The sequence below is a fragment of the Tasmannia lanceolata genome, unplaced genomic scaffold, assembly GCF_043159265.1.
Source record: "Tasmannia lanceolata isolate RefF3 unplaced genomic scaffold, GAP_Taslan_0.1 ptg000004l, whole genome shotgun sequence".
Classification (NCBI taxonomy): Eukaryota; Viridiplantae; Streptophyta; class Magnoliopsida; order Canellales; family Winteraceae; genus Tasmannia; species Tasmannia lanceolata.
In genome coordinates this window covers 7709632-7723985 of record NW_027518681.1, presented here as the reverse complement: position 1 = coordinate 7723985, position 14354 = coordinate 7709632, and the positions used below count along the sequence as shown (strand labels likewise).

At 39.7% G+C, this 14354-nt stretch overlaps 1 protein-coding gene across 1 annotated transcript; it reads right to left on the bottom strand.

Moving 5' to 3' along the window:
* Window positions 1-5886: 5886 nt before the first annotated feature.
* On the bottom strand, window positions 5887-7874 carry LOC143875789 (protein DETOXIFICATION 48-like). Its single transcript, XM_077377393.1, has 2 exons — window positions 7623-7874; window positions 5887-7482 (listed from the first exon to the last, which is right to left on the bottom strand). The coding sequence occupies exons 1-2, from the start codon at window positions 7743-7745 to the stop codon at window positions 5986-5988; spliced, it is 1620 nt and encodes a 539-aa protein (XP_077233508.1). The 5' UTR covers window positions 7746-7874; the 3' UTR covers window positions 5887-5985.
* Window positions 7875-14354: the final 6480 nt, after the last annotated feature.

Here is a 14354-nt window from a genome sequence, read left to right as displayed (position 1 = left end):
TTTTATCCGATTGACTCAGACTCCATTGTGTATATATGTAATATGTTATACATTTTAAATCTCCCAATATCACATGCATTTCTTTTTGTATCCCATATGGTGCAAACCGTCTCTGTGAATGTCTTTTCCTAGTAATGGATGCTCCAGAAAGTTCTCAGAACCCGCCCGCCCACGCCACGCAACCCCCCCCCCCCCCCCCCCGACGACACACACACACACACAAACACACACAGCAAAGGCTTCTCAATTTTGTTGTTTTGAATGAATTTTCTTTGAGACAAGAACATGTATACAAATACCTTCTTGGTTTAGTGTCCAACAACTACACAATTTCTATGCAGTTGGATTGTGATCTAATAAGCTACTAGCTTAATTTTCCATTGAAAATGACTTTGACATGCATTCTATCCTAACGTCTTCAAAAGGAATGATCAAATGGTGCTTAACTCCTGATATACATGTGGGGTCCACCTTGACATACCTGTACCATCCACATTGTGTGTCCCTTCTTAACACTGCCCATGGCCAAAAATTCTATCTGATCGGATGGATACTCCTAGCAATCTAACCATTGATTTGTTTATTTTTTCATGCTGTTGATTACAAAATGTTTTGCATTTTTTACCAGACATTTAGCATAAGGTTGTTTGATCAGATTGATTTTGCGGCTGTGAATTTTTCCTGGTAGAGCCCATTGCAGTAACTTTTAAATTGATCAAGATGGGTCCCATCTGATCATCCAATAAATAAATTATCATTCAGGCATAAAGGTTTTCCGCAACTATAGCAGTTTTGACCTTCGTTGAATTCAAAGCTTAAACAATGCACTTCATAAATGAGTTCTTAGCTTCTTGGACTCTTCTTATTCTAATGATTTTAATCCTGATGAGTTCGGTGGGCTTCGATTAAGAAAGAATGCAAATCATCCCACACGCGGTCTCTGAAAAAGACATAACTTATACCTTGGTCAAAATCCATTACACAACAAAGTAGTCAAAGCACTATCTAGCTAAAGGAAGCCCACTAGAGTTCTGACTTCTCAACGTAGTTGTCTTTGTCTTTGCTTCTCTTTCACTTCGAGAGCAAAACTGATACTCGCAATCAATTTCAAATGAGTTCCCAGTTCCCACGCCTTAGTCTGATTCTTTCAAGGCGTGATTACAAAAGACCACCTATGAATTTTTAAATAACTACCTTTGTCTCGTAAACAGACTTAAATATTCTCAGTTTTATAAAAAGAACAATGTATCCCTTATTTTTTGTTACTAAAAATTAGTTTAGGGAAGTGATATATCCGCCCCTTTTGATTACTTGGGACACCCGACAGCAGTGTATCAATGACTGCAGACGGGCTGATGTACTTCACGTTAGAATGATTCAATGGGGCTGATTGCCGCATACACTTCTGTCCTCATTTTCATGTGCTGAAATTGTACATGGAGGTCGGTCATTCTCTCCTGGATCTCTTCAACTATATCAGCAAAATCTCCAATGATGGGGATGCTTGCCATCCATCTATTGCATGGTATTGAACGAATCTCACTCTACTATTAACCTGCATAAATTCATGTCCTCTGTAATTCTAATACTTTATAAGACATATTTTTTTTTCTATTTTTTCTTCTTCTTGCTCATCTTTATTTTTCTTAGGACCAAAATTTAATGATTGCTGAAAGATCAGGCCGAGTTGGTTCAACTCACTGTTTTTTGAGTTCTCAATTCAGCTTCCAAGCATTGGAACTAATAAGCCCAAACCCGGTGTTAATATCCAATAGATGGATTTTTAAGTCCCTAGAGTTTTATGTGAACAGTGTTAAAAACTCAAATTTCTATGCTGAAGCTGCTCCTTTCTTTTATGTATGATCGTAGCTATATCATGCAAGCTATCCCAGACAGCTGCCACTTTGGATGTCTTTAGGGTTTTATTTTCTAAAGATATTTGATAAATCACTTGATAACACTTGACAAAAGATTTATTTGACAAATAATAATTATTAAAGAATATTCTATGTAAAATAATGAGTTTTTAATGATTAAAAATATAGGATATGTTCTATGATTTATGGGAAAGGTGAGTGAAGTTTGCAGTGTTGAGGCCAAACAAAAAATTATGCAAATATGGACCCCACGATCGTTAGGTCTATTGAAGCTCAACTTCGATGGGTCATTTTTGGTAATCCCGGTCCGGCATGGGTATATTGGAGGTGTGCTTAGAAAAGAATTGGAGGAGATCATATGGGGGTATGTGGGTCCGTAGGAGTGGCGGATTCTACAGAAGCAGAGGTATGTGCGGTCCATCAAGGGTTGAGGTTGGTGGTGAGAGATCGGTTTTAGAACGTCGTAGTTGAAGGAGATAGATTCTCTAAATGTTATCCGCTGGTTAAGTGGATCTTAGAAACCGCCGTGGAGATTCGACTCTTTATTTGATGAAATGTTTGATTGGATGAAATCTCTATCTGTAGTGTTCCAGCACATGGTACATCAGCAAATTTGGTTAAAGATTCTCTCGTGGGAGGGTCATTGGCTCTTTATCAAACCCCCCCTCCCTAAAAAAAATAAAAAAAACAATTCCCCCCCTCTATTTTATTTATTCTACTATGTATCTACCATCTCGGTCTGCCTACCATTTTCAAAAAAAATTATAGGATATGTTGGTTTTTTTTTCAAAATACTAAGAGTATTTAAATCTTTTTATGAGGCAAAAACTCATGTTATTTGGGTTTCCATCACCAACTTAACTAAAAAATAGTGTTGACATTAAATAGCAAGGGGTTTTGCTAACGGCCATCACAGAAGGCATTTCATGGATTGGCTGTTGCATGAGAGAGTAGCCACCTTAGACGAATTAAATGTGTTGAAAAGTGAACCTGTGTGGTTGTTCTCATGCAACAGCATGTCTGCGAAATGCCTTATGCAATGGTCCCTAGCAAATCCCAAATACTACAAAAAGGTGGTTATTTGAGAATTTGTGATACCTTAGGTGGTCTTTTGTGAAAAAAAAAACCTTTTTTAAATGAGAGTAAGATAATTGGGTGGTGGGCCAAGGTCTACATCTAAAATGGCATCGAGGTTTGAACATTCCCATTGCATTTGAGAGATGGCAATGAGGTTAGAACATTTCCATTGTTTTTTACTGTCTGTTACTTTTTAGAGAGAGATGCAACAGTAATCTTGGCTGTTAAAGCGACAGCCATTGCCCTAAATTATGACACCCACTATACGAAAATTTGACACCCATTATCCTAAAGTGTTACACCCCGATGGCTAGCCCAGTCGGATGAGAATGATGGCCATATATACCAAAGTGTGGGATCATGCTCCTCTATGGATTGCCACATGGGTCTGTTAGAAAACTGCCACTTGGCATCCTAGTAAGATTTTCTTGACTACCATGTGGCACTCTCTATGGATGCCACGTGGGCACTCAGATATTTTAAGCATGGTTGCCAAAAGACCCATCACAACCTCACTAGTGCAAGCATAAGTGAGGTATCTATGGGCTCTTTTAAGCCTTAAAGAAAAGGGCAGTGGAGAATCCATTTAAGGTAAGTAGATAAAAGTGTCTTTGCCTTAGTAAAAGGTCTCCATCATCTTGTGGAAGTTGGTTGTTGATACACTCCATTCACTTGGGTCGTTTAGTTTTCTTTCTTTCTTTCTTTTCTTGGAAAGATAAGGAGCACTTACTGAGCCATGGTTGAAAAGACACAGGGTTGGGAGAACAGATCCCTTTCCCTGTTTTAGGTAAGTCCCAAGGCAAGAGGCAAAGAAAAAGAAATTATTCGATTCCAATTCCAACAATGGAGAAACCCCACATGAGGTAAAAAAATAAAATAAAATATTTGTCCAGTAACATGAGAGAATATTTTAGTGAAAATGTTTTAAATCTCAATTGCAAAGTTACTTTCTTCAAATCCAGAAAAGTTTATAGTTTCATTGATGGGTAGGCCAAAGAACTGAATTTTCTAAAAATTGTATAAGTAAAATTTTAAGACGGCTGGTTAACAAATATTGTTATTATGAGGAATTTGTCAACTTTGATGTTGATACAAAGAGTTGTAAAACAGACATCTACTGTATGTAATGTTGATACAAATAGTTATAAAACAGAAAAAACTCATCGTATTCCAAGGAAAAGCATCTTTATAAATAGATCTTGCCATGTTTTTATATGTACTAGTACAAAAGTAGCACAACCAATAAATGGTTATAATGGTGAGAAGATAGAGGAGGAGATAACGATAGAGATAGAAATATAGATAGAGAGCAGAGATTGGAGGAGGAAGAGGAGGAAGAACAAACATTGGTCAAAAATAACATAAAGAAAATTCAAATGGTCTAAAAAGAAAATTCAAATGGGCTAGGTGTACTAGTGTAGCACTCCAAAAAAGCTGAAGGACACGTGGAGGGCTCATTTTCCTTTCATTTTTCTGTTTCAATTCTTCTGTTTCAATTCTTCTGTTTGCATGTCTTTACTTTCCTGCTGCTTTATGGGAGGGAAAACAATGGAAAGTACTCCTTGACTGAAACACTGCAACAAATTTTGTCATGTGAGAAGTTGACAGAGTCAATAATGTCCGGTTTTTTGTTTCTGCATCAGGGGACCCCTCTCAAGGACCCTCTTTTAACACTGCACAACTCATTATCATTCCCTACTGTTAGAATAGACACTAGTTCTACCTCTCTGTCTATGGTGGAGGACAAAACAGCTGTTTTGGATGCCTCCTCCAGAGAAAAACAGAAGATACGGAGAAATGGAGTAAAATGGGGAGATGGGTCTTGGGTGTTTTAGCATGAAATAGCTAAAAAAGGAGGCTGTTTGCTTTTAGTTTTGGGATATTATTCTTGGATGGATTATGTGTTCTTAATGTTTATGATATTTTTCCAAGATGCTGGGAGTTAAAAAGTGAAATCGAGACTAATAATACTAACAATAATATAATGATCTTTGTAGACTGGGACTAATTCCCTCCGGATGCGCGCAATCACCTGAGCATACCCAAGACTTTAAGCCAAAGAGCCACACCTGTACGAGCATACCCAAGAATAATATAATGATCTTATAACTGAAGTGCTTGATTAACCACCCAAATGACGTAAAAGAGAAAAAAGAAACAGAAACATCAAAAGCATTGGATGAGAAGTACATATATAAGGAGTGCTTTGTTTTTCTAAGACCAACCCCTTTAGAAAGACAAGTGGTTTTTTAGGATGGGGTTTTTTCTTGGAATTGAATGAAAAGGGGAATTACTATGAATAGTAAGGTTGCTCCATTGTGACCGGGTGGTCACGGGTTCGAGTCACAGAAACATCCTCAGGAAAGCATGGATAAGGCTGCATACATCTAGTCCTCTCCAGACCCCACAATGACGGGAGCCTCGTGCAATGGGCCGCCCCTTTTTAGTGTGTGCTAAATTCTGAAAATTCATGGCTTTTTCTAAAAAATTCCTTTCTACATAGATATTCTTGTGTTGTGGGCTAAAATAGAAAGGAATTATTGGAATAGTAGACAGATCCTCTCCCCACCACTGAAAACCGACAACTCAACCTTTTGTAGATACTCTCTCTCTCTCTCTCTCACACACACACACACACACACACATCTCCCTCTCTCTATACATCCACTTGTTTCTATGATCAACAATACATCCCAATCAATACAAAGAGAAGTAATAAATAATAAATGGGATTGGCTAGGGACCATCGCAGGAAGGCATTTCGTGGATGGTCTGTTGCAGCCACTCATGCAACAGACCATCCACGAAATGCCTTCGGCGATGGTCCCTAGCAAATCCCATAATAAATTTATCCCTTTTGACACCATACGTACTTCTAAAATCATGAGAGCTAAAAAGCAGCTGAAAGTGAAAGTGTGAGACAACCCATGTATAATACCAATGAGGAGTACCTTTTATAACTCTAACATCAGCTCTCTCCAAAAGAAAAGAAGGTAAATGAAAAAAAGAAAAGAAAAGAAAAGAAAAGCTTTCATTCATATACAGTAGGGGTAGAATGTATTAGAGGGTCTGTTTCTTGTGCAGCTGGCTTCACAAACCCATCTTCAATACACAAAATCCCCTCCAAAGTAGTGACCTTATTACTATCATGGGTAGAAGATGTACAAGAAAAAGATGTATCAATTGAAGCTTTTGTCAATGCCCTTGCTCTCTCTACTTGGACCACCCAATCTGTTGTCACTAGCACATACAACATCAGTACTGCACATGTTGCCTGAGCTGCAAGTAGGCCAAGCCAAAGCCCAGCAAAGCCCATTCCAACCACAAAGCCCAAGAGAATGGCCACAGGCATTCCTACCAAGTAGAAGGACCCCAAATTGATATTGGCACCAATACTAGGCCTTGCGCTCCCTCGTAACACCCCACAACCAGTCGTCTGTGGGCAATTCCCAAGCTCACATAGTCCCACAATCGGTAATGCCACCGCGGTTAGCTCTAGAATCTCTGTGTCATTCGTGAAGAACCTCCCCCAATGGTGTCTCATCAATGTGGTGAACAACATGGCCACTAGGCCTAGTGCTAACGCACACCCAATTGACACAATCATGGCAATTCGAGCCTTAACAGGTCGTTTCGCACCGAGCTCATTTCCAACCCTTGTAGACACCCCTAAGCTTAAAGCTGAGGGGAAGACATAAACCAAGGAGGTCGTTTGGATCAAAATCCCCATGGAAGCAATAGTAACCTTTGGATTGACAAGTAGACCACACAGAATTATCATGAATTCATACCACCACCACTCGAGACACACCGAGACACATGTGGGCACGGCGAGACTAAGCAAGGATGACCACCCTCTAAGGCATTCCATGCTTGGAGACACCCAAGAGTCCTTATAAACTCCGGAGAGTAATATAAAGATCAACAAGCATAGGAAGAGATTGAGATTAGTCCACACCATTGCTAACGCCACTCCAGCAATGCCCATCTTATAATGAACGACGAGAAGGAAATTGAGTGGGATATGGAGGACTACGGAGATCGCCGAGCAATAAGTTACAGGTAGTGTTATGTTTTGGGTTCTTAGATAAATTCGAATTGGGTGAAGAAGCGATAGGAAGAACAGGTCGGGGATCGAGAATATGATAAAGACATGAGCCATCGATGAGATTTGCTCATCTTGGCCACACCATGAGAGAATTCTCTTCATATTGAGCCACAAAAAGGAGATGGGTATGGAAGTGGAGAGTAGTAGTAGTACTGTTCTTTGTAGAGTTAGGCCAAGGAGCTTCCACTGCTTTGCGCCAAATGCTTGACCGCATATGGGTTCCATTCCCATGGCCAAACCTGAGATGACTGAGTAGCCTGTGATGTTTGCAAAGCCAATTGAAAGAGACCCGCCGGCAAGTTCGAGCTCGCCGAGGTAACCAAGGAAGAGCATGGAGATCATGGCTCTTGAGTATAAGAGTAGACCTGTTAGAGCTGTTGGGCCTGAGATCTTCCCTAAAGCTCTAATTTCCTCCACAACCTGAATTCACCAACATATCAATGAGATGATGAAAATCTACATGTTAAAGAGGTAAAGAAATGGGCTTTGCTCTATAGGACTTGAAAGAGAGCAACTCTACAATACATATGTTATCAATTTTCATTGACTGATGAATTTACCTCTGAGTGAGTTGGCCATCTATGCAGTTCATAGGTGTCAAGATCCATGGTTTTACTCGAATTTAGGAGATGAGTCTTCTTGAGAGAGAGTGAAGAGGAGGACGATGATGTTTGGTTGCACATGGCTCTTTCTCTTTCTACTGGACTTGAAGTTTCATGAGATTGAAGGTGTTTTTCTTTTGAGTGTGTTTGTGCTGTGTCCTTGAGTTATTGTTCCTTTCTTTTGAATAGAAAGTGAGGATAGATAGGGGGTATATATATGGAGGAATTGGAGCCTTTTGTATGGCTTCGAAGGAACAGGTGTCAAGAGCACAAGGAGAAAAGTGGCTACATGGGGGTATTGGGTTTGGGGGCCTCCCTCACCATCTTTGATTCTCCATCTCGTTTCAACCCATTGTCAGAGATGTAGAAAGGTGGATTGGACACAATTTTGGGGCTGAGTGACCTACAAAAGAGCAATAGTTCAGCTGTAGTAGGGAAGTTGACTAGATTCTTATCTGATAAGGCAATGTGAAAACAGAAAACCATTTATTGATTGGTGGTTTTAGTGTTTAAGAGTTAAGACTCAAAAACTGGATTCTATCCGGGGCATTGATTGGTGGAATGATGTGAGTCTTGTTGGCATTCTTTTAAGCGCCGAGAAAAAAAAGAAGGAAAAAAAGAATAAGGACTTTTGGTTCTTTAACTTTTTGTTATTCTTTCTAGATTGCTGTTTCACTCAGTTCGAAAATGACTTAGCTAGCCTTGCACTGTATAACCTTGTTAAGGCTTCTTCTAATGCTCTTTTGTGGCTTTGCTTGATCTTTATCTTTTTTTCTTGGTGTTTGTATTATTGGGGTGAAAACAGGTACCCTATGGGCCCGGCCTTTTAAATTGGTTTTAATGTAAAAAATGCTGTTTGAGTATTTGTGGTCCATTAAGGGCTGCTGTGTTTGGGAACAAAAAAAGGGCGGCCCAGTGCACTAGGCTCCCGCCATTACGGGGTCTGGAGAGGGCTAGATGTACGCAGTTGTATCCTTGCTTTGTAGAGAGGATGTTTCCGTGACTCGAACCTGTGACCACCATGTTACAATGGAGCAACCTTACCGTTGCGCCAAGGCTCGTCCTCTGTTTCCGTGACTCAACTGTTTGGGAACATAATTAGCAAAATTAAGTTTTAAACTAGATTTTTTTTTGAAAAAAAATAAATACATTTTAGAGCAAGCATTTAATGCACCATTTAAAACGTTTTATAGAAAAACGTGGTTTTTCTTTCTTTCTTTTGGTTCCATTTCTTTCAACGTAAAGCATGAAATTTGTTTTACATCCATTTTTAAGTTGAAAGAAATGGAGCCTTAATGCTCTGTCTGGTTGCTTGTGGATGGTGGGAGATTAGGAGAAGAAGAAGTCAACGGGAGATCAAAAGGAGAACAAAAGAAGATCAGTCAACGGGGAGATTAGGAGAGGAGGAAGGTTGTTTGGTTGCTTAAACTTTGTGGGAGATCTCACAGATGTCTTCTCAACTCTATCTCCCCGAGATTTTCTCCTCAAATTTCTACGTTTTGGTAAAATTTGGGGAGTGAATTTAGAGGGCGCCAGATCACCCGACCGGCTCCCGACAAACCCGGTGGTCAAAGACCCCAAAATTGCTAACATGGCGACCAAACAACCTTCGGCAAATTAGGAGAAGATCATTCCCCCATATTTTTCTCAAAAATAAGTAACCAAACAAAGCATTAGGGAAAAGCTGAAAAGTTGAAAGAAATGGAGCCTCTAGGGAAAAGTTTACAACACAATCAGTTTTGGGAAAACAAAAACAAGCAGGGCCTGCCCCTTCTCTTCACTACCAGCTGCTTCTGCTTATCTTTTATGGAAACAAAATTAAACATAAGTTTGAATCCAATAATCCGTTTGGAACCCACAATCGGTTCACAAAATAAAAAAACAAACAGGGCCTTAGGGTGTGTGTGTGCTAGGATTGGTGGGCCTTTTCCTTGTGGCTTTGAAAGGTTCCAATTTGTCATGTTCCTCTAAGGAACTGGTTGTTTTACCCCTTATCCATAATGGGTTTTGGTAGTCTAACAACATTTGTTCTCTTGTGGGTTATCCTCCCGTGCCATATTTAAGGTGTCAAAACATGTTTTGTCTCCAATATTCATGAATTGAAGTGGGTTATTGAGAATGGTTTTAGATGTCAAAATGGCCATTTTTGTATATGGCTCAAAGTGACAAGATGGGTAGTTCTTTCTCTTCATTTCTCGCTAAATTGTTGCTTGGGACCCTTGTGTTAAATGAAATGGAGATAATGGTAGTGAAAAGAAGGGGCAGTTGGAAGAAAGGGAACATTAAAAGACATACAAGAACAGACACGGAATGCAACACTGTAGCAAGCCCTATCATTCTCTCTAAGGGGAATGAGAGGACCCCACATTATCTTCCTGTGAATGACTGAAGCAGTACACACTATATGAGAGGTTGTTTTCTATCCAGCATGATGGATAGAGAGCACTCCTTTCACCATCCTCAGCCCTACACGTGGCCAGTTGTATGATGATCTGAAACGTACATTTAGTGCGTACCGCACCTCGTCGGTCGTGGTCCAAAAAACACAAGGATCAGTGGCCGACGAATAAATGGTTTATAATCAAAATGGGCAGTGGTCCATGTTCCATCGGACAAAAGTCTATTGATCCAACGGTTAAGATTGTTTTATCTGTTCAATTTTTACGGCACGTCGCATCTATGAGAGGGCCCACACGTTGTTAGAAGCAGTAATACTAACTGAAGATTTAACAAATTTGATTTTAATTAACCAAAAATTTCCATAGTCATGTTTTAAGGGTTGTAATGCAATGATAAATGGAGTCTTACAAGATAATTATTATGTGAAAAATCTTTCATGAAGTTCATAATATTTTCCATGTTAATGGCAAGTAATTGTGGGAAAAGAATATAATTTAAAATTATGGGACCCACCAAGAAGATCTATACATTTGATAAGCATGTGAGCCTTTTGGATCATCCTTTAGAAATGATTATACAACTATAATTTGTGATTCCATGGGCACGAGCACTCCTCTTTATTTTACAATTCCCCAAAAAGCTTACAGCAGCCCATTAGAAAATCATTTATTAAGTAAAGAGTGCCATTATCAAAACAAGGGAGTTTAGATATCATTTCTATATTATTATTATTTTTTCATCATATTTATTATTAAAGAAAAGGAAATGATTTCCGCGCTCCAATATTTTGATAAACATGCGCTCCAGATGTTTGTCGTGTAGTATTAAAGGACTTTAAGAGCTTTTTGAGATCCGTAATATTCATCTGACAGCCCTTTAATACTATACGACAAACATCTGGAGCGCGCGAGCGCAGAAATCATTTCCCTTGAAGAAACTATACTGTGCATTATTGTTTTTATTATTATTAGAGAAATTATATGGTGGATTATTATTATTATTATAAGGGATTTGCTAGGGAATTTCGTGGAAACGCATTTGTGGCTTACTATTGCATGAAAGAACAGCTGCTGAATAAGACAAAATCTAGCTGCTGAAAGTGAGCATGTGTGCCTGTTCTTTTATGCCAAAGTCGGCCACGGAATGTCTTTTCGTGAAATTCTCTAGCGAATCTGTTTGGATTGTAGGAATTTTCTAGAAAAGTTTGTAAAGGAAAAATATTTTCAAAATTACCTACTTTATTTACATATGAAAAAGGATAACTTGAATCAACCCTATTCAATTTTCACTTAAAGGGAGCTTCAATTTAGTGTGATATCCCTCTAAATTAACCCTAATCATATTGTTTCCCTCTAAATTGTGGAAATGAAAATTTTACGTAAGAAAAAAATTGCTCTCAGAAACATTTTTCTTTCAACCCACAGTCATCTTATAATATCTGTGATTCTCTTCGCTGTTGTTCTTGTTGTTACTATTATGGATTTGCTAGGGACCATCGCATAAGGCATTTCACGGGCCGACAGTTGGATGAGAGAGCAGCCACATAGGCTCACTTTCAAACATATTCTGTTTTATTCATTTAATCTATTTAAGATGACTGCTCTCTCATGCAACAGCCAGCCGGCCTGCAAAATGCCTTCTTTGATGATCCCTAGCAAATCCTTAATACATCTTGCGGTTGGGCTATTGCATGTGAGAGCGGCCACCTCAGCCAAATTAAATGAATAAGACAATATGAGCATGTGTGGCTGCTCTCACATGCAACAGCCCAACCACCAACTGCATTCTGAGATGGTCCCTAGCAAATCCCTTATTATTATTATTAGGAATTTGCTAGTGTCTATCGCAGTACGTAGGCATTTCGTGGATGGTCTGTTGCATGTGAGAGTAGCCACCTCATGAATGAAGACAAAATCTGCTTAAAAGTGAGCCTTGGTATAGCGCTCTCACATACAACAGACCATCCGCGAAATGCCTTCTTCGATGGATGCTAGCAAATTCCTTATTATTATTATTATTAGGGCAGTGATAAATTGAACCCCAAATATCTTAAATCAACCCCCTATGTGTCTTTCTCTCTCCTCAGGGTTAGAGAGAGAAAGACACATAGGGGTCGATTTAGGATATATGGGGGTTGATTTATCACTCCCCTTATTATTATTATTATTATTATACTAATAACAAGAAGAAGAAAAAGAGTTGGGTGGAAATGGAACTAGCCAAGATAGCTTTAACATCTGATCAGGTTTAGGAACCATTGCATGGGCATTGAAAGCAAGATCAGATATTCCCAGACACAGATCTTGGCAATAAAAATGAGGAATTTATTCCAAAATTCTGGTGTAGGAATAACAAGAGATGAAAACCCATAAACATCATCTCCCAACTAAGCAGCCATATGTATGACACGTTTCCATAAGCATATACTTAGATGTGTTGGCCACCAAGCTCTCATCCATCCACCCATAACTCCATGACACAACACAACACAAGTTGCAGCACGATAGGGGGGTGATATTCCACACGTAACAATCGAACCACAATGGCGAATCAACAAAGAAAGAACGGTTCATAAACGACAGCGTGCTGAAAAAAACACGGGGGAATAAGAACAATCATCAACACTGGGGTGTATTGATTAGCAGTATTGGCTTTGTTGGTACGGAAGAATGTCTCTTTCTTTAGGCATAAAGTAAGCATTTCTGAGGGATTAGAAAGATCAATCTTCTAGAAATTCCTGTTCAGTATATTCAATGTAACTTGCTATAGGTGGTATTAACTCCTAGCCATCAAAAATTTATAATCAGGTTGGAGTTTACTTAGAGATAGAAATCGTTTTGTGATTCTGTTCGTTGTGAAAGGCGTGAATCAAGACATAGGGGCAAGTTTGGCTACCATGAATTTATTTTCAAGATAAAATTAGCTTCTTGAAATGGTGAGGGAGGTTGGGATAGGGATTTGTTTTCAGGAATATGAGAGATACTCAGTGAGGAGAGGGCAAGAAAAGCCTGAAAAATCAGGAAACAAAAAACTCCACTCCAAATGTGATTGATGTTTTCCTGGTGTTTTAGACACTTGTCACTCTCAACTTATTTATGCCCTCTCAAATCTCTCCTCCTCCCACCTGCCCTACGCTCTCACGCCACTTGGAGACACTGATTTATCGTCAAAGAAAATTCCTGGCTGCCAGACATGGCCTTAGAGTTCATACCATTTCTCTTCAACATTGCACTCAAATGAGTTGGTTTAGAGTTTTTAAGAGGATCTTGGTTACATATTTACTAGCATTCTCTACCCATGCTATATTTGCATGGGTGTAAAATAATTGGCCTCACACCATCAAAACATGATGTGTAAAATGGTAGGTCCCACCTTATGCACGGGCTTGGGTGGAGGTGTTGGGACCACGCCATCAAAATATGAGGCAAAATGCTAGGCCCCACCTGATGCATGAATTTGTGTTGAGTTCGTGAGTACTAGGCCTTCAAGCCAAGTGCAAAGTCCATCTAGTGCGAGACATGCCGATGCCATGCACTAATCCGCCAACTCTTATGACCATGTAGCTCGGGCACAGACCCCTGTGCCATGAACCAATCAATAGGACTGAAGTCCTGCAAAGCAGTGAGGCCACGCTTTGCTCCACCAAGTCCATCTAGCCACGCTCTGCTCCACCAAGCATAAAGACTTAAGCGCTCACACCACGGCATTGAGGGACCATTTAGATAGTTGAAGCCCACCAAGCAACGAGGCATTGTCCACCACATTCCAATCTGCCAAACACGAATGCTTGGTCATCCGAGGAGCAAGCATGCCCCATGGACTAATCCGTAAGGCATATGTTTGCTCTAAGGGAGATTTGGGTGCGTATTGTGACTTTTCTAGGGAATGCTCCAGTTTGTTTAGGCCAAAGAAAGTGCATGTTGGGTTGGGTTTCCCACTTACATTGTGCATACAGACGCATGGCTTCTATTTCACTTTGCCTCTGCACAACAGCATGTCTTGTCGGTAGGCCAATCTCTAGACTTCCCATGACCTACCTAGGGGTGCAACTCGGGTTGGGTTCAACCCGAAAAAAATCACAGGTTGGGTTCTGTTTGAGTAGGGTCAGCTTCGGGTTTGGGTTGAGGAAGTTGAGCCTGTGGTCCAGCCGGATTAGGTTCAAGTCATAACCCGACATTTTTTTAAAAAAAATTATTTTTTACCACTTTTCAGTTTTGTTTTTTTAGAACATAAAACCTAATGGGGAAAGAAATGCAATCACCACTTCAAGCATGATTACCATCAAGATAT